Source organism: Pelodiscus sinensis, chromosome 6 (genome assembly GCF_052426305.1).
Source record: "Pelodiscus sinensis isolate ZL-2025 chromosome 6, ASM5242630v1, whole genome shotgun sequence".
Lineage (NCBI taxonomy): Eukaryota > Metazoa > Chordata > Testudines > Trionychidae > Pelodiscus > Pelodiscus sinensis.
The window spans coordinates 20,335,715-20,361,017 of record NC_143057.1 but is presented as its reverse complement, the minus strand read 5'-3'; the positions used below and the strand labels follow the sequence as shown (position 1 = coordinate 20,361,017).

At 40.0% G+C, this 25,303-nt stretch overlaps 1 protein-coding gene across 1 annotated transcript in view; it reads right to left on the bottom strand.

Moving 5' to 3' along the window:
- Positions 1 to 25,303, bottom strand: part of SLC24A2 (solute carrier family 24 member 2) — a 181,950-nt gene that overhangs the window by 35,488 nt on the left and 121,159 nt on the right. The window contains exons 6-9 of the mRNA XM_075931491.2: positions 24,964 to 25,014; positions 9,111 to 9,209; positions 7,960 to 8,066; positions 1,281 to 1,415 (exon numbers count right to left, since the gene is read on the bottom strand). Of these exons, the coding sequence (XP_075787606.1) occupies positions 1,281 to 1,415; positions 7,960 to 8,066; positions 9,111 to 9,209; positions 24,964 to 25,014 (392 nt within the window). The remainder of the gene's footprint in view (positions 1 to 1,280; positions 1,416 to 7,959; positions 8,067 to 9,110; positions 9,210 to 24,963; positions 25,015 to 25,303) is intronic.

Below are 25,303 nucleotides of genomic sequence, written 5' to 3'. Positions count from 1 at the left end.
AGAAAAGTGAAGCCCTTGACCATTTACCAAAATCTTAGAGTGGCCCCCCATCAAAAATTATTGCTCACCCCTGGGCTGGGGCATGCACTTTATGCAGACCTCCAGTATGAAATATGGGATTCAAACTTAAGAGGGGGGCTACAGACCCTCCTAGATCCCTCCCATGGCATCCCTAGTTAATTTCTTTTGAAGCACCTGGCATTGGCCACTTTTGGAAAAAAGAAAACTGGCCTAGATGGACCCTTGGTCTGACCCAGTATGGCCGTTCTGATGTTATTATATGGAACCCAAATGTATCTGCTTCCTGCTGTAACTCACTAAACCTCATATCCCTCCCAGAGCTGAGACAGAGCCCCGAAGTCCTGACAGGGTCTCTTTTTCCATAGCTAGTAACAAAGTAAGAATATACATTACAATTTTAAGCCTAATCAGTGTCCCTTAAGAAACTTGCCAGAAGATATCAAAATATGTTAATATTAGAGCTGATTGGGTTTAATATTTATTTATTTTTCTTTCATATAGAAATTAGATACAGTGCTCCTGTTGGATAATTGCTAAGTTATCTGCCAAAAACCTTAGATTTTTCAAGTGCCTTAGTAGCTCCTGGAAAGATGTGATGTATGATTGTGTGTGTTGGGGATGGTGTCAAAGCTCCCCTACCCCCGATTTGCTGCCTGGCTTGTACTGAGCTTACTTGGTAACACTGCTGAAGCTGCTGTGCTCAGTCTATTCCCATGCCTCCTCCTCCCACATTGTGGCATGCAGAGGTCGCTTCCCCCAAATCTGAAATGGTGCCCTTGTTTACTGCTGACACTAGGATACAAGAACAGTTCACTGTCTGTGCATTCCTGAAAGGTAGACTTCCTGTGTGGTTAAGTAATGCATAGCAAATATCAAAAAACACAATCATCAAGGACCCTAAGAAAGAGACTCTTTGGGCCATAAAATATGTATGCAGATAATGACAACACATTCATAAGTATACCTTAGAGATCAGCAGTGCCCAGTTAAAGGTTGATGTTTGCTTCAGAATTCTGGTGCTATGCTTTCTCTATGTTAACTCTTGAAAAATTACAAACTCTACTTTACATTAATCCACTAGGCTTTGTAAACCACAAAAGTTCTTTAACAATCACATCTTTAAAATAGAGGGATCCTAAGTTATATTAAAACTATGCCAAAGGGGGTTAAAAATGTTCAAGAACACAGAGAAGTTTGAATCTGTTCAGTGAAACCAACCTACTCTGCAAATCTACTTAAAACAACAGTGTGTTACTCACAGGCTTTCTAACATCTGGCAGGGTAATCCACAATGGAAAAACAATAGGGAAAACAGCAAGGTACGTGAGCTTTTTGCGTAGGGTGTCAGGCCAGGCCAGGCTGAGTGGCTGCTCTTGATCATCATCTTCTGAATTCTGTCATAAAAATGGAAGTGAATAGAATGGTAAGTTGGGTGAATAAAGTCAGAGATGTCTTAAGAGAAAGTCATTCAAACTTAATGCCTTGAAGAAAGACCCATTAGATGCAGCTATATGACAACAATTGGGCTGGTATCATCACTGCTGGTGCAGGAATGTGCAAGCTGTTGTGCACAAAGGGGTTCTACCCACAAAGAAGGGCAGGTTATGTTCACGCTGTCACTCTCTAGGGGTGCGTCTGCACTGCACCAATACTTCGAGATTACTAGTGTTCTTTCAAAATAACAATGCGAATGTCCACAGAGCCATTCCATTATTTTGAAATAATTTTGATATAACGGACAGCTTATTCCGAAATATAAAAACTTCATTCTATAAGGAACAACACCTTTTCCAAAATAGCTATTTCGAAATAAGGCGTGTGTAGACGCTCCACTTCCGCTATTTTGAAATAGCCCCTCACCAGGGCCATTCTAAGTTATTCCTTCTGGGGCTCTAAATCGAGATAGCATGTTTACATTAGGGAAGCCTGCCTTGGACTAATTTTTAGGCTCCCCTGCAATGCAGACATGCTATTTCGAAATAAGCTTATTTCGAAATAAGTGTGCAGTATAGACATACCCTAGGACTATGTCTAGACTTCAGGGTTTTTTCGAAAAAAGTAGCCTTTTTTCAAAAACACTTCCCCTGCATCTAGACTACAGCCGCATTCTTTTGAAATTAAATCGAAAGAACATGGCTTTTCTTTCGACGGCGGTACTCCTCATTTTACGAGGAAGAACGCCTTTTTTAGAAAGTGCTCTTTTGAAAAAAGGCATTCTTGAATGCAAACAGGGCTTTTTCAAAAGAGAGCATCCAGACTGCTTGGGTACTCTCTTTCGAAAAAGCGGCTCACTTTTTCGAAAGAAGAGGTTGCAGTCTAGACGCTCTCTTTCGAAAGAGGCTTGTACTCTAGACGTATCCCAAGTGACAGTGGCTGGGGTGTGTGTGTGTGTGGAGGCATGGGCGGCGGAGCACTAAACTACAACTGGAACTGCACATGAACCCTGCTAGCAACGCTAGCCATTCTTTAGGATTGAACTGACCACTTCAGGCATTTTGGCAGAGTGGCGATTGTATTCATTCACCTTGAGCCTCTCTCTGACATATGTCCAGACATATTTCCACCGTTTCCTCTATTCAGGGTGATATTGCCCAACACCAAAATAACCCCTCCTGAATCAAGATCATCCATAATATTTTTCCCTCTGTCCTTCTAGTAGCACATCAATTTTTCAGCAGCTAACCAGCAAGACTAAAAAATCATCCATTTGATTATGCTACAAGTAGCTCAAGATTTTCGTCTTCACAATTTAAAATACTCCTATCAATAGTTAGGGACACAAAGCCTGATTCTGATCTCATTTTCCTCAGTTTTATATCTTTATCATTAGAGTTTTGCCAGATTTACACAGATACAATCAAGCCCATAACCAGTCTCCTCTTGATGTGTTTGTACATGCAGTTGCTTTACCAAGTTCCTATACCTTAGAAATTCCCAATTTATCAGTGAACCGAAAAGACATAGGTATTTATCGTAACAAGGTTTTACAAATACAGACATGGGCACAATTTGTCACATTCTCACCACAGTACTTTAAGCATCTGAACAGTTTAAGAGATTGGCATGTTCTTTTATTTTTTTGTACACGGCCGAAGCACGCAGATGTTCTGCATGTCATTTCCATAATCTGTGGCAGTTTGACTCTTTAGAAAATCTGTGCAGGTGCAAAGATTTCTAAGACTACTTCCCTCAAACCAAATCTTCTCAGGGGTCAAGAGAGCCTCAGGCCACTTCCAGCTTTTGAGGACCCTACCCATAATAAAAATACAAAATGATGATACATGAAAACAAAATAAGGCACCAAAAAGTGAGGCATAATTTGCCTCTTTGCTTTTCTAGTCTTTTTCACATCTCTTATCTGCTTACATTCACAGCTCTAAGCTAAGAGAATGCATCACATTTTGGTCTGATAGGGATGTGCACAAAAACAAATTGTGAAACTTATTAAATGCCAAAAAATTAACAAGTGTCTATATTTGAGGCCTGCTTTGATCCCCTCCTCCCCAATTGTTGCTGCAAATCTGCTTTCTCTGTCTCCAGATTCTAGCAGAAGCTATTGGGGTGGAGGGATCAGATGAAGGTAGATATCTAGCTTTGAAATAATAAGAGGTAAAATAAGAGCTCAAAGGAAACAATTGAAAAGTTGCCTAGGTAACTATAAGCAACAGACTTAACAGCACTAAACCTCCAGAAACACTAGTTTCAAAAACAGCACTGATTACTTTCTGAATTATCATATTCAGAGACTATCTGTGATTAACAATTCTCTTTAATTATGGTAACCCATTATATATATTTATATGTATCTGGACACACAAACATTTGTAGAACATACACATGTTAAATACACAATTCATGTATTCAGTACTTTCCATTCTGATCATATATCTTTTGATCCTGCTCTATATTCTGTGTAAATCAGGATTCTACTGGCTTTTAATGGAATTACTCCTGATTTGCCCAAGTGTCAATATGCTCACAATCAGGCCCACTGTTGTCTTACATGGGCATAAAAATATCATAAACTCTGAAATATCAGAAACTTACCACATCATTCTACAGAGGAATGAAAAGGAGGCCAATTATAGTAACAAATTTGGAACTGGGGAACATGAAGTTATCTGAACAAAATCAAAATTTCTTCAGTACAAAACAAAAACTTTCACTGATGGCTTTACCAAGATTGAGGAGCAAGTCTTCAAGTTTATGTAGCAAAAAATTTAAAACTGGCATTTATATAAAAAAAAATACAAAGAACCTCAAGGCAATAACATGACACTGTGAATGGCTATGGAACTATGAACAGATCGCAGCTTCTGGAATTCTGCATGTGATGCTGGGTTCTAAGCAGAGATTTTGCTGATGCTGTACTAAAGAAAAATGAACAATACACCACAGTTGGATGCAGGTCTCTTAGGGTGTGTCTACACTGCAGGGTTTAATGCAAAATAAGCTATGCAAACTGAGCTACGTCAATTGCGTATCTTATTTTGAAATAGCTTATTTCGAAATAGGCAGCATCTACACAGCACTTATTTCGAAATAAAGCACTCTTCCTCCAACTTTCCTTACTTCTTGTACAATCAGGGTTACAGGGGTCGGAGTAAGAAGTCCTCCAGTATTTTGGCATTATTTTGAAATAACTGCCTGCTGTGTAGACGCGGACTAAGTGATTTTGTAATAATGCTAGTTATTTCGAAATAATATTGCTGTGTAGTCGTACCCTTACTGATTGCCATGTTGTAAACTATGTTCAGCAGGCCTGCAAATGGAAATAACAATCATAGTGATCTAGAGATGCAAATGATGAGGAAGCCCCTGTTTTGTAGTCTCTTTTCCACTGTCCTATTTTTAAAACAAGTGTAAAAGATATACACCAGAAAAAAATACTGCACAGATAGCATAGTAAATAGCACAGTAAATAGCCTTGGGAATACAATGATCAATCCCTTTTTATGGCAGTGCAACTATCCCTAAATTACACAAAAATTAATATCAAGAGAGATCTGGGCAATTTTTTCAGGCTCAATGCAATATCAAAGGAGAAGATTTTCAGGCAGCAGAAAAATATGCTTATTGATCAAAAGAATCAAGCACTTTGGGATATATTATTACCTTTCAGTAAAGGATTCTGTCATCTCTTGCTCTTTCTTTCCCAAACTGAAGCATTTAAAATATTCTGGGAAATACATCCAGTGACTGAGACCAAACTTATAATCAGATTCAAATCATGCTAATTTGATTAAAAGGGCCACACATTCTTTTGAAGGGAATAAATGAATCAGACAAGAACTTCATCCTAAAATGTGCTGCTCTTTGGTGAAGAAAACTAAATCCACTAAATCATAGTTGCTTAATCTGTTTAGTAATCATGCTAAAAACAATGAAGGTGTAGTGATGTGTTCTCATTGCATCCAAATACCTTTTCTTTTCATTAAAAGTTGTCTTTGAGATTGTTGGCATATTTAAGTTTTCCAATTAGGTTTCCATAGAAACAAGTGAAAGTGTGTGTGCGTGCGTGTGTTTGTGAGGTGGGAGGAGAAGGTGTTAACTTGAAATTGGATGTTATTTTTAGAAAAGGCACAAGTTAGAATGATTAGAGCTGAAGTTGCTTAATCAAATACTTGTTAAGGAGGATGATGAGGGAGAACTTTCAGAAGGATCATTTCTCCATATGGCAGCCTATAAAATATTTAATGAGATACCATCATTGTCCTTCTAGTCCCCTTTTCTTTTTGTCAGACACGCTCAGTACTGAGCTATAAATATAACATATTATATAATGGAACTTTCTCCTTCATGGAAATCTGTTAAAGGTTAAAAGGAAAAATATAATAACTAGGACAAACTCCAAAGTAAGATGGAATATATAGCAAGAGGGAAGAAACCATAACAAAAAGTCACAACAAAAAAGGAACATTTTACAGTTTGGATTAGAAAGAAAATTATCCCAGGGCATTTTTTTCCTTTCAAGAGGGCTGAGCCAACACTCACTAAAGTCAATAGGAGTCATTGCTTTTGACTTCAGTGGGACTTGAACTGGACCCAAGGTTAATATAACTGGCTTAGGTTGGTGGACAGGGCTACTCAAAACTCCTGCAAGCACCGACAATGTAAGCAGAGACCTGGGCTTATTCCATGGAGCTCTGGTCTGGTAAGAGATCCAGCAGAACTTAGACCCGCTACTGGAGAAGACTGGGGTTAGGAGGTGAAGATTCGAAAATGGGCCTGGGACGAATGGAAGGAACATGATACTGAGGATGGGCAAAAATTAGATTCAGGGAAAAAATGTTGTTGTTTTGTTTTGGCACAACAACAAAACTAAGGAGAAGGAAAAAGCAAAGAGAAAGAAGGTAGAACGAACAGAAAGGTGTCGAGTTGAGTTACATTTATAAAATAAAGTATTTCAAAATGCTATAAAATAAAGAAAATTGTAAAAAGTTCCTTGATTCTTCAGCTTTAAACTCAGATCACTCTAAGAAGCCCCTCTTCTCTTCTTCATTAGGAGGCTTTTGTTCTATGATCCTAACCCACTTGTTCACCAGCCAACCATTTTCAGAACAGCAACGTTTCCCTGAAGGCAAATGGGATGTTTGATCCTTCAGGGTGGAGAATGCCTCAGTTTCTGTATGCCAGATGACTGGCAGATAGCTAATGTAACACTGGTTTTTAAAAATGGCTTCAGAGGCAAACATGCCAGTTACAAACTGATGAGCATAAAGTACCCAGGCAAATTGGTTGAAGCGATAGTAAAGAATCAGATATACAGATGAACTTGATTTGTTGGGGAAGAGTCAACATAGCTTGTGTAAAGGGATTTCATGCCCCTCCAATCTATCAGAATTCTTTAAGAAGGTCAACAAGCACGTAGGCAATGGTGATCCAGTGGGTAAAGTGTACTTAGATTTCCAGAAAGCCTTTGACAAGGCTGATACAGCAATGGCAAGGGAGGTTATTTTTGTTAAATTTTCCATAAAAATGTTTGATATTTATTACGAAAATTTTTTACCCAACATTTGCATCAAAATCACTATTTTCATACTGAAATTGTGAACTGTTGCCTCTGATCACCTGAGAGATAATTTTTGCTTCAAAACAGGCCACTACTGGTCAAAATTGTCCCATGTTCAAATTTAATCAATATTTTTATAAAGAAAAGACTTTTAATTTTTGTAAGAGAATGGAAAATGCTTTCAAATTTCAAAGAATTTAAGTTCCGGTGTGATTACTTTATAAAAATGTGCAAAATAGCTGTCAGAATAAGGCTGGAGTGGCTAAGGTGTGCAATAGTAAGCTCCGATGTACACTAGATCAGTCAGGTTAGCTTAAGCAAAATGCGTAGCTAGATTCAACTTACCTTAAGTCGAGCTGCTGCAGCGTCTACACTGCAGGAGGCTGACAGGAGCACATGCTCCCAACGGCTTCCTTACTCTTTGTAGACTGAGGGGTAACAGATGCTGGCAGGGGCATTCAATTTGGGGGTCTACACAAGACCTGCTAAATTGAACACTAGAAGAACAACCTCTGGAGGGTCGATCTTCTCTGTAGTGGAGCCATGCCCTTACAAAGTAATGCTTAAGAGTAGAGATCTAATGGATAATTTATAATGAAAAACTAAAATAGGTTAACAACAGAGGTAGCATTTCCTTGCAATTTGCCAATGTGGAACAACTTTTGCTATAACTTATCTAAGAAAAATGCTAATGATTTGACTGTGTAATTTAAACTTAAAGTGAACCTCAGTATGAACTTCAATGCCAAGAATTGCTTTTTATGAGGGTTTCTCTCTCCATAGTGCCTTGAATTTTAGGTTCTGGTTTAAGAGCATGTAAGATCAAGATTCTGCTTGGTAAAAGCCAGCTCACTAGCTTTCCGATATAGTAACACTATGCAGGAATACATTTATCAAGAGAAAGAGAGAAAAAAGCAGACAGTAACCTCTTCAATTCCATGGGCAATGTTTCCATTTTGCACTGGTCCTGAGCCATCATTTGGTGGTGTTACTTCAACTTCCACTTTTGCTGCATTTGGGAGTTCAATTTTTTCTGTAAGATCATCCATAAATGGGAAAAAACAGAACAAAGAAATATAACAAATCTGTTAGTGATACTACACTCATATTTCAGTATATTTGAATTATTAAGTGTTAACAATAAATCACTTACACACATACATATATGAGAGAGAAATTCTGGCTTCATTTATACTGGTGCATTGCAAACCCATGGAAAAGATAAATTTGCATAGACGTAACTTAGAGTGAAATTTTATCGTTGAGAGCTTTGCCTCCGAATAAGGAATGCAGAATCTATTTTAAAAGTGGCTGTATTTTAGAAATGTTCTTTTTAATGTTTACATTCTTAATTGAAACTTAAGGACTCTGTACGCACACAAAAACCTTACTAAACCTATGAGAAGTCTAACACTTTTAAGTCAAAAGTGACACTAAACCACTTTATCATCAAGTAATAAAATATAGGATGATGCATTGTCAGCTAGAGGGATGGATAAACTTATAAACAGACACAGAAACTTCACTAAAGAACATTTTCCATCGGTAGTTAGGAAAACTGAAATTCTGTCACAAATGTCATGAAAGGCACAGATTTTATGGTGGTCATGTAGTTTTTTAAATGTATTTCTCTATACAAATAGCTAACCATGGTTGGTACAACTTCATTAGACCAAAACTTCAAAATTAAACTTTGGGCTGGTCTCCACAGCTGTGACTAGGCAAAGATGTAATTGTTCATGCTAAAACCTTGATGAGGTAAATGGGAGAGTAGGCACTCCAGGATTTAACCTTACTTTTGAGTAGTGCAATTCCTTTTCCCATAAGCATCCTAAGAAACTTCTAAATAAGAAGTGTGACAACATTTCAGCTGTTATTATTAGATAAAGATGGTAATGGCCAGAAATCTATTCAGAAGTCACGAAGAAACAAAAGCTGACACAATGAGACGTATTTTGTCTGATGTTGCTGTACAAAGAAGTAAATGTAGCTGTATGGATGCATTACTGCTGCACTCAGATTCTTCCTTAATTAAAATCTGAGATCGTATCTGTGATTATTTAACTCCTGTACTTACCAGCATGATTAGCAGCCCCATTCCGTCTTTCACTGTCTTCCACCTGGCACTTCTTTTTGGCAATCTTATGAAGAATTGAGGCTCTCTCTTTAAACTTTCCTAAAAGAAAACATTGTCACTGTTCAAGTGCAGCCATTCCGAGATGCAATATTTCTCTGTAATAACTTCCTCTATAAACCAAAACCAAAAATTAATTTATATTAATCCTAAATAGTTGGCTAACTCATTATTAAACATTATTTGACATTCATGCGTCTGTATATTTTTGTTTCTTAGAGAGTTAAGAATTTAAAATTTGTGTCCTAAAACCCAAAGAGAATATTTTTTTCGGATGATGCAGCCAATCAAGTTTGCATAACAAAAGTGAAAGATGAATAGCAAATAAACAAACATGCTGTAAGTAAAAAACACAATTTCTGATCTGCAACGAGAACATAGGAATTACTATACTAGATGAGATCTGTGTTCCATCTAGTCCAATATTTTGTTCCCACTAGTGGCTAGTACAAAAATATGCAAGAATCATCTCCATAATTCAAAATGTCTAAATAACCTTCCCACAGACTAATTTTAATCTAAACCCTTGCCATTTAATGCTACATCCTTCTCTTCAATTTTGTACATAGCTCTCTGGGGGTGTGTCTAGACTACAGGGTTTTTTCGAAAAAAGTGGCCTTTTCTCGAAAAAACTTCTCTGCACCTAGACTGCTGCCGCATTCTTTCGAAAGTAAATCGAAAGAATGTGGCAGTTTTTTCTACCACGGAAAACCTCGTTTCGAAAAAAGGCGCTATGTAATGCAAACTGTGCTTTTTCGAAAGAGAGCATCCAGACTGCTTGGGTGCTCTCTTTCGAAAAAGCGGCTTGTTTTTTCAAAAGTACTGGTTGTAGTCTAGACGCTCTTTTTCGAAAGAGCCTTTTTCGAAAGTATCTTTCGAAAAAGCCTCTTTCGAAAGAGGCTTGAAGTCTAGATGTAGCCTGGGGGTGTGTCTAGACTACTTCCCTCTTTCGACAGAGGGATGTAAATTAGACACTCCGAAATTGCAAATGAAGCCGGGATTTGAATTTCCCATGCTTCATTTGCATAATTGCATCATAGCGCTCTTTCGAAAAAGCGCTATTTCAAAATTGCAACTGCAGTCTAGATGTGGTTCTTTTGAAAATAGAAGCTTTTTTCGAAAGATCCTGTAAATGTCATTTTTTAAGGCATACAGGACTTTCGAAAAAGGCTTTTGTTTTCGTAAGAACTGCGTCTAGACTGCGGTTTCAATTTTGAAATAGCACTTTTTCGAAAGAGCGCCATGATGCGATTATGTAAATGAAGCACGGAAATTCAAATCCTGGCTTTATTTGCAATTTCGAAGTGTCTAATTTACATCCCTCTATTGAAAGAGGGATGTAGTCTAGACACACCCTGGATGTTTTACAATAGTTGCTCTATGAGTTGTGGTTCTATCACTTATATGCCTTGTGTATTTTTATCCTACTGTATGTGTCTATGATTTCTTTCTTCTGTCACTTTCTCCCCTCATTGTAAATATTACTGATAAGGTAGAATGCATACCTATTATAACATAAAGGTCCTATAAGAAGGTCCTAATGTAACATAAAAGTCCTATTATATAATCCTTGCTCAATCTTAAACTCCCATTGAAATCAATTGGAGTTTTGAGGGAACAAAGTTTTGACTGGTTTAGGACAAAATGGTATTTCATTAAAATCAAGCAACACTACCCAAAGGATACATTCTGTCAATTAACTTCAAAAAGTAAAGAGAAACCATAACAAACAAACTTTTATTTCGTGTTTCCAAATATAAGTCAAAATTACGATAAAGTCAAACTGTGGTGTTTAATGTAATCTACTAATAAATCACAGGTCTAAAATAATAACTAGCTCAAAACAACTTGGGAATGTTTAGAAAGCTGGATATCATAATGGAATAATGACATGCTAATGCACCAAGAGATCAAGAATGATCATTTATGGGGAAATGGAATTAAATGGTCAAATGCTAACCTCCCGCTGAGAAAAAATAATAAAAGAACCGTCTGAAAAGCATCACAAGGCAAAATAATATGTGTTCAGCCAGAAGAACAGTAAGGAATATCACAGGCAGGTTTTTTTTCAGTTGCTGAAAAAATGTATATGGGGATTTTGAAATTCTTTATATACAGTTCACAAGGTAAAACAAAAACAGCCTGCAGAACAGAGGAGCAATGAAAAGAAAAAGGTCAGGTCACCTCTTCATTGTGCAAGGTCAATGCCAGAGAATATAATTCAGAGACATAAAGGAAAAAGAGACAAAAAGCTGAATAAAGAATAAAGGAGAGAGAAAGGGAAGAGCCTGAAGTGTAAGATGAATTGAAGAGGAAAAGGAAAAGGAAAAGAGGAGAAAACAGTCACACCTATTATTTTATAATGTAATGGTTAAAAAGTTAAGTATTTCCATTTACAACACTGGAGTCATCTTCACAATTTCACTGACTTGGGTGAAAAACATGGCATACACACAAGTTGTGGAGGAGTGTGTGCTTATACTCACACAGACATGCCTGTTTGCACACATGAATTGGGGGCACAGTGCCCAAGGTGGATGCATAAAGATTTTTTGAAATCTGGTCCATAATGTCCAAGGTGTACTACTACATTCTTGGGAACATGGGTGAATGAAAGTCTTCTAGAAGTCTATACGAAAGATTTATTCTTCATTGGCACTTTTACGTGATGTTGTTAACCCTCTACCGACGATCATGGGCAATGCTACTTAGAGCAAGGAGAACCTGGGAGGGAAAATAACTTCTTCTGTACAGGCAGTCCCCGACTTACGCGGATCCGACTTACGTCGGATCCGCAGTTATGAACGGGGCTGCCCCGCAGTACACGGGCGGCGGGACCTCGTGGGCGAGAAAAGCTGCTCCACGTCTCCCTGGTCTGCAGACCAGGAAGACGCGGAGCAAAGCCGCTGCCTGAGTTCCCCCCCTCCCCCCCCGCGGCTTTGCAAAGCCTCGGGGAAGCCGGCAGCGGAGCAGCCCAGGCGTGCCTGGGTTGCCTCGCTGCCCGAGCCCCCCCGCCGCTTTGCAAAGCGGCTGGGGGGGGGGGCCTCGGGCAGCGAGGCAGCCCAAGCGCGCCTGGGCTGCTCCGCTGCCGGCTACCCCAGGCTTTGCAAAGCCGCGGGGGGGCTTGGGCAGCGGGGCAACCCAGGCGCACCTCGGGGAAGCCGGCAGCGGAGCAGCCCAGGCGCGCCTGGGCTGCCTCGCTGCCCGAACTCTCCCCCCCCCCCCCCGCCACTTCCTGGAATCAGCTGCTGATCAGTTTCAGCAGCAGCTGACTTTGGGATGCTTGGAGTTCTTAAGTTGATTCTGTATGTAAGTCAGAACTGGTGGTCAGTTTCAGCAGCGGCTGAATCTGGACGCCAGTTCCGACTTACATACAGATTCAACTTAAGAACAAACCTACAGTCCCTATCTTGTACGTAACCCGGGGACTGCCTGTATTGTCTGCTATAAATGCTGTTTTGATTTTTGCCAAACTGTTTTAGTTACTTTCTCAGTATGATTTTCAGCTTCTCTGAAAATGTATGTAATGGGGAAAGAGTCCTTTCTACTTTGTTATTCTCAGTTTTTGTATTTTCTTGTAACAGGGTTTTTTAAAGCGTGTTCACTTGTGAGTTAACTGACTAGTTTAATCAGTGAGCTGGCTGCTTAGCAGTAATCCACAGCAGAGGAAGAGGCTGCCTGGACTTCAACTGAGGATTCCCTACAAGCAAGTGGAGAGATGGTTCAGACTCAGCATATGGTACAGATCTGATGATCAGAGGCACAAACTAAGGCTTTGGTGAACTAAATCTAAGCTTTTGAAACCTCTCAATCTTTTCTCACTGTGTTTACTTTTTTTCTTTATACTTATGTTTACTGTAACTATGGACATTATTTCTGGGTTATAACATAGCTGTGTTCTGTTGTAAGAATTAGATTATTTGTTTCTTCATAAGATTTTTATAAAGTTATTTAATTAAATTCATTTCTTTAGTTTCTTTTGGAACTTGAATGTAGGGAGGCTGACACTGGGCAATCCTTGCTGAAATTCCTTACAGACTGTACTGTGGGTCTCCAGTACTGTATGGCTGTGAGAGTGGGGGTATTTTTTAGGCACTGGAGAAGAGCAGTGAAGTCTAGGGTTGCCAGATGATTTAACCAAAAATACTGAACACCCTCCCCCAAAAACCCCACACCGTTAAGAAAAAAAGGGGGGAGACAAAAAAAAAAGGGACCCCGACAGTTATTAAGCCAAAAAAAAAAAAAAAACCAAACCAAACCAAAAAACAAAAACAAAAATAAAAAAAATACAAATATGGCCTTTGGGGTTTTTTTTTGCCGGCAGCCATCTTGTTTTCTTACTCAATGTGGGAAGAGAGTTCTCCTGAGGAACCAGGTAAGAGGAGGAGAAGGGGCTCAGGAGTGGGGGTCCGGGTTGGGGGGAGGGGTGGGGGCTGGGCTCGATTGCTGAGTGTGGTAAGGTTGCCAGGTGTCTGGTATTTTCGCTTCCGGACTGGAGGCGAAAATGCCGGACTGTCCAGGTCAATACCGGATACCTGGCAACCCTAGTGAAGTCTAGCCCACCCAAGGTTATACAAACAAACTCCTAGCTTTTATTTCAGTGCAAGAATGGTTTTGCATGGTTTAGTTTTTGTCAATTAGAAATGGATTTAAACCAAATTTAATTAAGCCACTCTTAAACTGAACTAAAGTTGTCCACACTTTTGTACTGCTTTGACAGCAGTTTAAAAACTTATTTAAATTAAATCAGTGCATCTTTCTTCTGTAGACCAGGCCCATTTTTCTCCCAGGGCCGTGTTTTTCTCTACATTACATTTTCTAACCTACTTTTAAAAGTCCAAAGAGATAAAATATCGAGTACTGCCTTTGCAAGATTTTTCTACACCCAGAGATCACTGTGAAGAAAGTGATTCTTAACATTAACAAAAAATGTTATCTTTCTTACTTTTTGTCCAGTAATCCCAGTTATGACCATTATATCACTCTACCTCCTTCTTCTCCATTCTTGGGGTCCCAATGTGACTGATCTTGCATTTGTGCCCCCTGTGCCCTGAGGATGAGTGGGAGGAAGATGGGGCAATGCCCTCCCCAAACCCCAGCACCAGTCTATAGAGCTGTTGTGCAAACAGAAGGAATGCATGTTGCACCCTTTCAAAGGGGAGAGAGCCCCACAAGGAATCCTGACTGAGCCATAGTTCTAACTGTTTACACTTGGCATAGTATTTAAATTTTTAATTTCAGACCTGGATGCCTTTGTTGCTTTAATTCTGGATTATTACACAACTTTCTAAATGGGGTTCAGATATGCCCATGTTCCATAATATGCATTGGCCACCAAATTATTTCTGAGAGAGTTTAAAGTCTGGGTTTTGCTGTACAAAAACTAGGTGCTGTGGGACTATCTAAGACATTGACACTGCTGGCTATGGCAGCTGAGATCAGCCAAAGAAAGATCTACTGGATGCCAAAAGTCCAGACTTTTTTGTGAGGCCCACATAGCCTGAGGCCCTGGACTGAAGCCAATAAAGCCCCTACACCTTATCTAGCCCAACCTGGTGGGGTGAGTGGGATGGTTTTATGTGTTGCAGTTCTTCCGCTTCTGCGTCCCTGCCAGACTGCTAATTCATTGCTGAGAATGCTGCTGGGAAGCACTGTTGTGCTGTCCTCCCTTGTAGGACCCATCGCCATAGCTCCCAATGGCCAGGAATCTTAAGGGGGAGCTACTCCAGGTAAGCGACCTGGATCCCAACCTGTACCACAGCCCCGAGCCTCCTCTGATTTTATGATTAAAAAAATCCCACCAATATCTTCAATGCTCAGCCCATAATAAGGAATGAAGTAAATAACTTTATTGAAACAAATATCTAAGGTTAAATTTTCTCCAAAAGGTTTCAATATAAAAGCTATAGCTAAATGGGCTGGGCTAATGAGTCAATTGGGTAGTGTAATTAAACAAAAGTTCAGTCCAGTCCAAACAAATTAGCTATCAATTTATGTCAAGCAAAAGCTTCTTTCGGAGCTAAGTAGTTTATAAAATAAATCCTTGTTAGTTAGACAATCTCATACGAGGTGACTGCATCTTGATGCTAGGTTTGACTGGACACTTGGGTAAGCTGGCAACTCCAGTAGTAGAGTTTACTATGTTTGGGTTTGTCTGGATTGAGAAAATGAATTAGTTTTGTAAATAAACTAACACACTTTAACTAAGAGAAGTTTAAGCAAGACTTTGCACCTAGTATAGACAAGAGAGAGCCATATTTTAAGAATGGTCATTGTCTCTTCTAGGCCTGAACTCTTCTAGGTTTCAAACAAATCTCAGTATAAACAAACTCTCTGGGGGTGTTGGTTAAAACATATTGAAATACATATAATGAGGCACACTGTCTATTCTTTAGCTTTGGTCAAAGAGAACAAAATTACACACAATTTAATAATGTGAATAAAAAAAACTGTCATTACTTTCATCTTGACATTAATTTGAAGACCCAAATTATAGGTTGTACCTCTCTTAATCTGGACTCTCTGGTCTGGCAACATCAAAAATCATCAGTTCCTCCTCAAACCCATCACTTATCATGATACATACATTTTTCCACATAAATAGATCAATTCTCTCCTTTCCCTCATTATTTTCCCCACTCCTCCCAATACATTAGTTTTCTTCCTTCTGTTGCTCCTAACCATAAATTATATTTTTCCCTGTAATTAATTAGAACACACACCTCCAGGGTCCCCCTTTCAGTTCCTCCTCCCTTTAAATGGTTAAGTGGCAATTGCAGTAGCTATACCTGCAGCTCCCTTCCTCCCTTCCTTCATCAGCTGGCTACTCAGCCCAAAGACTGGTCAAAGTTTTCCACTCAAACATATGTTCAACAGAAAACAGGGGTTTCAACTAACTGAAAGCTTTTGCAGAAATGTTTACTGCCCTCAAAAATTCATCTTTTAATCAGAGAACCATTTCCTATCAGTTTTGGTTGAAAAATTACTCCTACCCCATTTTTAATCAACTCTTCTCAGAACCCCCTACTTTGGGCTTCTCCTCTAGTAGCCTCTGAACATCTAATAGAGGAGAAAGAGAAAAGCAAGTGAGCAACCTGATCACAGCAGTCAGCCTTGGCCACCCTCATGGTATCCAAAGCTGGAGACTTAGCAGGGCAGGCTGAGGATGCTGAGTTAACATTTTCAGTCCTGAAAATACCATAATAATTGTGGTATCTATTTGATGTAAAAGTGAGGCAGCCAAAAGTGGAGAATTAGCTACTTGGCTTCAGTGCTAGTTGCAGTGTAGAAATAACTTCATGTATTCACTCTCACAAAAAACATTACATAGCAACAGCCTACTTACTGGGAGCAACAGCGGAAAGGGATAAACAGTCTCAATTTGTAAGGCAATTACAGCAGTAACCTCTGGCTGTCACCATGCAGAAGCCACTCCCATTAAGGCAATGTGCTCATTCTTAGCTTTTTGGCTATTTTAAACTGATTGTACAGATTTTGCTACTAATTGCTTGTGTCATTTCTAAACAATTGTGATTAAATGGAATCTGCCAGTATGAATATGTCTACTCTAGGGGCTTCTATTGGTAAATCTAGGATAATCAGAAATTATGCCTATTCACCTCCCTGAACATTATAACTATGGTGACCATCCATCCCGTTTTTCCTGGGACAGTCCCGTGTTTAAAGTCTGTTCCCAGCATTCCAACTTTTTTTTTAAAAAATGGGCACATTGTCCTGTATTTCCACTGCAGCAAGAGGTGGAGAGGAGACACTAGCACTCAAACCTTCAGCTGCTGAAGCCCCAAGCTGTGGTGGCTCCCCCTGCATACTGTGGGGCTGAACTTGATCCCTGAAGTGGGGCAAGGTAGGAAGGGAGCTGCTGGCACTCGGAGCTTCAGCCGCTGGAGCCAAGTGCTGGCGGTTTTTCCCCATTGTGGGGCTGGAGCCCCAAGCACCAGCGGCTCCCCTGCTCCCTCCCCCCTGCACAAAGGGCTGAAGACCCAAGTGTCAGTGCCCCACCCCACACTGCTGGTACCCTGAGCACCGGCAGCTCCCCTCATCCCTCCCCACACCGCATCTGGCTGAAGCCCTGAGTGTCGGTGCCCCATCTCACAGGATTGAAGACCCAAGTACCGCCTTCCCCCTCCCTCCATGGCAGGACTGAAGCCCCAAGTGCTCCCCCTTTTCTCCCCCACAGGGCTGAAGACCCAACTGCCACCCCTCCCCACTGCAGGGCTGAAACCCCAAGCACCAGCAGCCCCACCCATTTTCCCTATCCTCCACTTCCTTTATTGTCAACAAACATGCACTACAGACACCTTGAGGCATTTTGTCATTGATTCTGGCCTCCAGAAAGTGGTCAACAATTCCCAGTCAGCCCTACTGGTCAGTAGTTTGAACTTCGCTTCCCTGCAGCCAGGTATCCAGCTACCTACCCTGTTCCCTGGCAAGCCCCATGAAATCTGAATCCCATTTCCTGCTGGCAGGCTTTTCTGTGTGAGTTCACTGGAGAGGATAGTGACTGCTTTCACCCACATAGTTGTTGAAGCATTTGATGCAATACATGAAGTACACAACACAGGGCCGGCCTTACAAACTGTGGTGCCCTATATAGCCAGAACACCTGGACCCTCCTCCCCTCTGTTGGGCTGGCTCATCATGCAGTGGTCTCATGGCATCTTCCCAAGTGCCTGAAAATGCCCATCACATTTAACACTCCCTTGCTTGGACTACTGCGGGGCTGTTAGCTCTGATCAGTGTATGAAGAGAGGAGTCTGTCCAGTCCCAGGCACAGAACTGTATATTTCTCAATCCTTGTGCGAAAAGGGGTATGAGTGGGAAATGCTGCAGGACAGAACGAAGATTAAAGAATAAATACATCATATCATCATAAGGCCATGAAACGAACTGATGCTTCAACAAAGACCTGCTGTTTCTATAAACAGCTGGATGCTGTCCTTAGTGGTCGCCCTATCTCTACTACCAAGAGCCCCATGGATACTTTGGAGGGTGTAGAGGCAGATGAAGACCTAACCCAGAGGATGTAATAGCAGATGAAGAGGTTGAGGTAGACAAGGACCAGGGGCTCTCCCTGAGGTTGCCGCATGTGTCTGTGTGTGTTCTCCACTGCTGATGGGCATAGCCAGTCTGAGCAATGTCTTTCCAGGGACTAGGAAGCAGGAGATGAGATGCAGGGTAAGTGGGTGTGGCTTGTGAAATGCAAAGCTGAGGGCATGGAAAAGCAGGAGGCTGGCTGTGCCTCTGTGAGCTGCACATATCCTCATGTAGCTAATCAATATGGCTGAGAAGGATGTTGATGCTCTCTGCTATTTCAATGGAATCCTGCAGAGAGAGGCCATGAAAATTTTTGTGACGTACTTGTTTATTTTCTGCTGCAAGTTCCACAGCAGTGCAGCTTTGTCACCTCTCCTACTGTAGGACACTATCCTGGACCATTCATCAATCACTTGTACAGGACCAAAGTTGAACGTAGGTGGGCTGCATATGGAGCAGGTCAAAAGCCAGAAGCCTGGATAAGTTGTGCCCTGGTTTCCATGCTTACCCTGAGCAGGGATATGTCTGCCAGGATCATACTTGCCTGTGGAGAAGTGTAACTATATTTCTGCAAAGGGAATTTTCTAGCCCCAACTGGAATTCCTTTTGTCCATATGCACAGCTACCAGCCATCCTCGCTGCAGTACTAACCATAATTATGGTGCCTGTCAAGATGCATTCCTTGCAAAGATCAGTGGGAAAGTGAGTGGAAATATTGGAAAAATGATTTGTAGGTGAAATGTAACAATGTAGAACTCAATGTAGCAAACACCTTTTTGTGCATTGTGCTAAACAGTGCACAATGGATGGTGTCATAGAATCATAAAATCCTAGGGCTGTAAGAGACCTCAGGAGGTGATTGAGTCCAAAAGCAGGACCAACCTCACCTAAATCATCTCACCCAGGGCTTTGTCAAACTGGGACTTAACTCTAGAGATGGAGATTCCACCACCTCCCTAGGTAACCTAGGTCAGAAGTTTCAACAAATAAGGAAGTGCCCTAAGATAAACAGGGAGGATCTGGTTTGCAACGTGTTAAATCAATCCACGAATGAGTCAGATGTCAAGAACAACTTGGAAAGGGAGCTACAGAACCGCAAGGGCAACCAGGCCTTCACCAAGCAGGACACATAATGCGAGGAGCAGTGTGAATCAACACAGGTTCACCCCCTGCCTCCTCACAGCAGATTCAAAATGTTGTGTCCAGCAACACCCCATCTATGTCCTTACATTCCTTTTCCCTCTCTGGGATCCTTCATTTTGCCATTCACTCCACTCCATTTCCAAGCTTTGATTATGAAACTTGAACCTACACATATTTGTGACTTGTACCTTATTTTGGGATAGTCTGTTTCGAAATTTGGTGCTGTCTACACAGCTCCAAATTTCTAAATAGAGTGCTATTCCAATAAGTCCCTTAATCCTCATGTCCTTGCATCACAGCTCCAGGAAGGTTGCCTTACGCATCCTGTAGCTACTGATCTTCATCCTACTCCTGCATGATAATGTGATCCTAGCACTCAGTGCTGATTTTCCTAGCCCCAAAGTGCCCCTCTACTCTGTTCCTTGACTGCCAAATGCAATGACAGGTTGCCACTGTCCATATGGTGTCAGGCTCTCCTGAGTCTTCTTCCTCTGTCAGTAATTACAAGATGATATCTGCTGCCATGTACAGTGTCCTCACGACAGTTAACAGAGCACACCAGGTAAGTGTGGGATCCATTTTTTCTCACTGAAGATGCTGGAGTGCACAGCAAAGAATGGCAGTTGGACAAAGGGTGTGAAAAGACGCCAGAAGCCTCTGAACAAAGCGATGCCTGATGAGACATTTTGCATGGTCCCAAGATGCCCTATGCTCTGGTCCTGCCTCAAGTGTTGGGGACTAGATTTGATGACCTGTTGAGGTCACTTCCAGTTCTAGTGTTTTATGATTCTATTATCAGAGTTGGGTTTTTGCCTCTTGATGTTCACTGGCCCCCGACATTTTTGTTTTAATTGAAATCAGTTAGGTAAGATGGATGTAACTGAGGGCACAATTTATCTGAACTGGTACCTGAAAAGAGTGTTTAAATTGCTCTGCTCCTCTATTACAACCATTCAGCTGTGTATAGAGCAGTCCAGATAATGGCCAGGGATCATTCATATTATTTTCCCTTCCAGCTGACAGAAAAAAACACTAAAAAAAGGATAGGATATGCCTTAATAATTTGACTGATGCCTCAAGTAGTTGATGTGTGATATCCCATGCAACTTACATGATACCTTTGAGATACAATAATATTCCAATATAACATTACAAAAGAAGATCAGTGCATCCATGTGCAGCATAAAAGCATCAGTGTGAATCAGCTGTCAATACACTGCAATGGGAAATTTCTTCCAGAAAAAGAGATGTTAGAACTTTATACAAAAGCCTAAGATTAATTTTGAAATTGACAGATCATTTAACCGACTATGTTTGTATGTGTGATGGAAGGAGCGTGGGATGGAAGGAAAATATATCCATTTATGTTATAGTAATTATAATTAATACTCATTTGGGGCTAGATTCTGCTCTTAATTACAACAGTGGAAAACTGGAATATCTCTACTAATTTCAGTGCTGTTGAAAACAATTTTATTCTTGTAAGGGGAGGAACTTCAAAATGTACAGCAAATAATGTTTTCAATGCATAAAAGTCACTTTTATCCAGTGAGAGTCAGTATTGAACAAATATAGAAATATGAAAGCCATATGATTCAACATTGGAAAGAAGGCATCAGAAAGAACAAGAGTTAAATGGAACTGACATAAATAGGCAGGCACTTTGAAATTCACAATTGCGATTTCAAGATGGCTGTGTTACAGGAAGTTGTAACACTGAAAATATTTCAGTCATATGATTAGCTTACACTAACTTGCACATACTACAGTGATGTGTACATATTTACTTGGATTTTTCTAAACATCAAGGCAAATTATATTTTATTACTATGACATAACATCACTCTGATAACATGCAGCAATAAAATTGACATTAACACACACACCCAGATGGCAGTGGAATTTTTCTTTTCATTGGAACACTTAATAACATGGGTAAGTGCAGTTTGATCTCAGTGGAACAAATATTACCTTCCTAGTCCATCTAGAATACAAGCAAGTCAATTCATGTTATGGCTTCTATTTTCATCAATGAGAAGAGGAGAGGAGATTGAGGCTAGTCACAATTAAGTTCTTCTGCTTCTTTACAAATGCAATTAAATGCCCCCAAAATAATCAGGTATCATTAAGCTTAGTAGAATTGTTTAATATTCTGCTTCTCTGAGGCATGGTATGATGAAGTAGCTTTTATTGTATAATGGCTGGAAGGGCAATCCAGAGCCTTGAATTTACTGTTGAGAAAGTTTGACTTCTAGTTTCACTGAATCTAGACCCATGGCCATAATAAGTCTGGGATGGAGAGACAGTTTCTGAGATAACCTGGGCAAATTTCATTAAGGGCTTTGTAAATGAGAAACTCAAATGGGAAGGCAGTGTAAAATGTGGACCATAATATCAAATGTTTGACTCATCCTTCAAAGGAGCCAAGCTGCCATATTCAATAATAGCCATAGTCAGGGATGGCCCTGTCCATACTCTGTCCTAAATCCCCTGTCTTCTTCCTGATCTTCCACCATGGCCCAGGCAGTTCATGGGCCACCCATGGTCATAGATTTTTCTTGAACTTCTTACCTAGGACCAGTTACAGAGCATTACATTAGTCTGCAGATGATGAATTCATGAAGCACTGTATCTTGGTCATTTTTTGAGATAAATATATATAGCATTCTTACTAGCCTAAAGAGGAAAATGATGTTGTTATTTTATTGTTCTGGGTCAGTAATGATTCCAGGGCTTCATGTTTTTCTCCTTCGTTTTTTCAATGCAAAATTGGGTTCTCAAATTTTTGTTGTAAAACCAAAAACCCCCTAATCAAAAAGTCTGAAAAGAAAAATCAAATCCCAAAATATTTTATTCTGCAAATGCCATTGTGATCTCTCACAGGAGTTGTTTTTCAGTTCCTGAATATCCTCGTTCTTCTCTATGGGCCATAGACTGAAGCTAGATTTTACCTCTCATGATGTACTGCATTTACTCAAGAAGAGAGAGAAAATGTACATCATGGGAAATGTGATTCATTTAGAGTCTAGCCTCCAGATCAGGGGTGGGATCCTTCCTACGTTCCAAAGGTGCCAGCTCCATCCCTAGGGAAGCTAGTTATGACTGCTCCCAGGGTGGGCGGGACTCCATACCTTAGCCACCACCAGCCTCCTGCTCAGTCACCACCAGCTTCCCCAGCCCTACTTTCCAGGGGAGCCAGCTTGCGGACCAGATGTTGTTTACCAAGGTTTGCTGCTTGGTTTACCAGACTCTTTATTTACCTGAGCATCCATACTCATGGCCACTTGCAGCCCTCGTTGGCCACAGTTAGCTGTTCCTGGCCAGTGGCACAGACTGCACTATTTCCTGCAGCTCTCATTGACTGGGAACAGTGAACTGTGGCCAACAGGAGCAGTGAGGGGTCATACCTGTAGATTCTCAGGTAAATAAAGGAACGGGTGGTCCATCAGGGGCTAACCCTGGTGAAGTGTGTCCAGCCCACAAGCTGCTTAATCCCCATCTCTGCTCTAGAGGAGAATGGGGACATGAGTCACCTGAACTACACTAGTCATAAAACAGCACAATGACGTTTCTGAATCAAAGCATTTTCGTTTAAAGACAAAATATTGTGGGATTTGATTTTTTTTGTTGAAAAGTTGAAATTTTCTGCAGGAAATTCCACTCCCTCCTTCTTTTTTGACTATATCTAAAAACCTCACTGTTGCTGGGGAACAATATAAACCAGATGCTTCTTTACTCACTGGGCTATCTATCAGACAGAACTGTCTGTGTTGAATGACAGAGGATATATTGAGCTGTGTGACAGCTTTTCATTAGTATGGTTCTTCAACATATATGTAATCACCAATTTCTTAAAACCACTGTTGCAGGTGAAAGGGACAGAGAAGAAGTCAGAAAGTTAAATACTATGAGTGGCTAATGTACTGATCATTAATAAGCTAACATTGACACTCATGCAAGATAAGGATAGTACGATCTTATACTACAGGAGATAAAGTTGACTACCACAAGGTCAGAAATAACATTCCTCTCTCCTCATTTCACGTTCAGGTACATCTGAGGTACTTGTGCTAACAGAAGCAGGAATAAAATATTTTGATTCTGTTGAGCAAATCCTTATGTTTGTTACTTGGTTAATGTAACATTATTTAATAAGAAATCTATGCTATTATGGCAAACAGGAATAAAGTAGTTTGAATTAATATAATGTATTATAAAAGGTATGTCTACACTCAAAATGTGTAGATACAGTACTTAAAGGTAATCACTTAATACCTCCCTTAGAGGCTATAGTTAGGGTGACAGAAGAATCCTAGTACTGTCTACATCAGTGATTAACTACATCTCTCAGGGATGTGAATTTTTTACACCCCTGAGAGACACAGCTATGCCCATTGAATTGCAGTGGAGACTAGCCTATATGTCCTAGTTGCATAACCAGTTGCATAGTTATGCAAAGTGTAGCAAATTTTTAACTCTCATGGTCTTTTATGCAGGTTGGCAGCCATCCCCATCTAAGGAAAAGGCCAGCATCATGCAGCATGAGAGAGGAAGCTAGTGAGAGCAGAGTACAAGGAACAAACACACATAAAAGAACAAAAACAAAATAATAACAAAATAAATAGTTTTGAAGGCTTCTCTTCAGACATTCAGACACAGCAAAATTCACCTTGAAAAGATCTCATTTTAAAAATGATTTATTTGTCTCATACATGCAACATTAGAAATGAATAAGAACACAAGGCCAATTATTACAGCAGCCTCAAAATGGTCTTCAACTTTGAATGTGCAATCAATTACAAGTTCAACTGCTACTATAACACCCATTTGGCAGATGCAATCAAGTAATTACACAATGGACCCTGATTCTGAAAATATTTACCTCCTAATTGAGGGAAATCTCCCAATTAAGGAAACATTGACTGCACTTAAAACATGTGATTAAAGTTAAGCATGTGCCTCAATGCTTTCCTGAGCCAGAGCTATAAGCACTGACCTTTGAAGTCAATTGCCAGACTCCCATTGATTTCACCAGGCATTAAATTGGCTCCAAGTATTTCCTACTTATAAATGTTTGCAGGATCTGGATCTTAATGCTAATATCTGTGTTAAAGTTAACTATGCCCTTAAAATTATGCCAGGAAAAACTGGAAAAGATTTAAAAAAATCAGGTTAACTCATAGCTGTTGAATAGTTCAGAAGACTGAAGTCATTACATTATTTTTTCAGACTTTATGGGTAGGTCATCCACAAAAGAGCATATCTATAGGATGTGTTATGTCAAAAACATAATATAAAATATACAGATATAGTATACATTAGATAATAGTATATACTTGCTAGTACATATATGTCTAATTTACTGTAGCAAAAACATCTGATGTATTTATGTGAAAAACAAAACTGCAAATGCAAATGACCAAAAAAAATAAAAATAAAAAGAATGATGTAGTATCACAGTATTGCCACCAAAATTATGCAAAGAGGAAATACATAGTCCTCCAAAAGAAGGAAGAAGCACAAAGGAAAAAGCAAACACATAAAAGGCACTAAAAAGAATGTAAAAAGCTAAAACAAACAATTCTAAAATATATCTTACCTTCTTCAGTCATTGTGTCATAATATTTTAGTTTTCCATATGATCCAAGCTCTACAACATCACAGTAAAAGACACAAGGATAAGGAACCAGCAGACATTGAAAACATCTGAAAGTTTGCACATGTGCTTAATAAATTTCAGGGTGATTATGGAAAATTTCTGCACAATAACAGGCATACATGGATTGTTGAACTGGTGAAGACTGATTTTTTCCCTGTAAATTCAGAAGTCCTTTGCTAGTTAAGTGACTTAACTAGATGTGACAATCTCTGTAGTTTAGTACTGAGACCATGTCAATAGTAGACATTTTATAGCAGCACAGCTGTATTGCTGCTGCCGT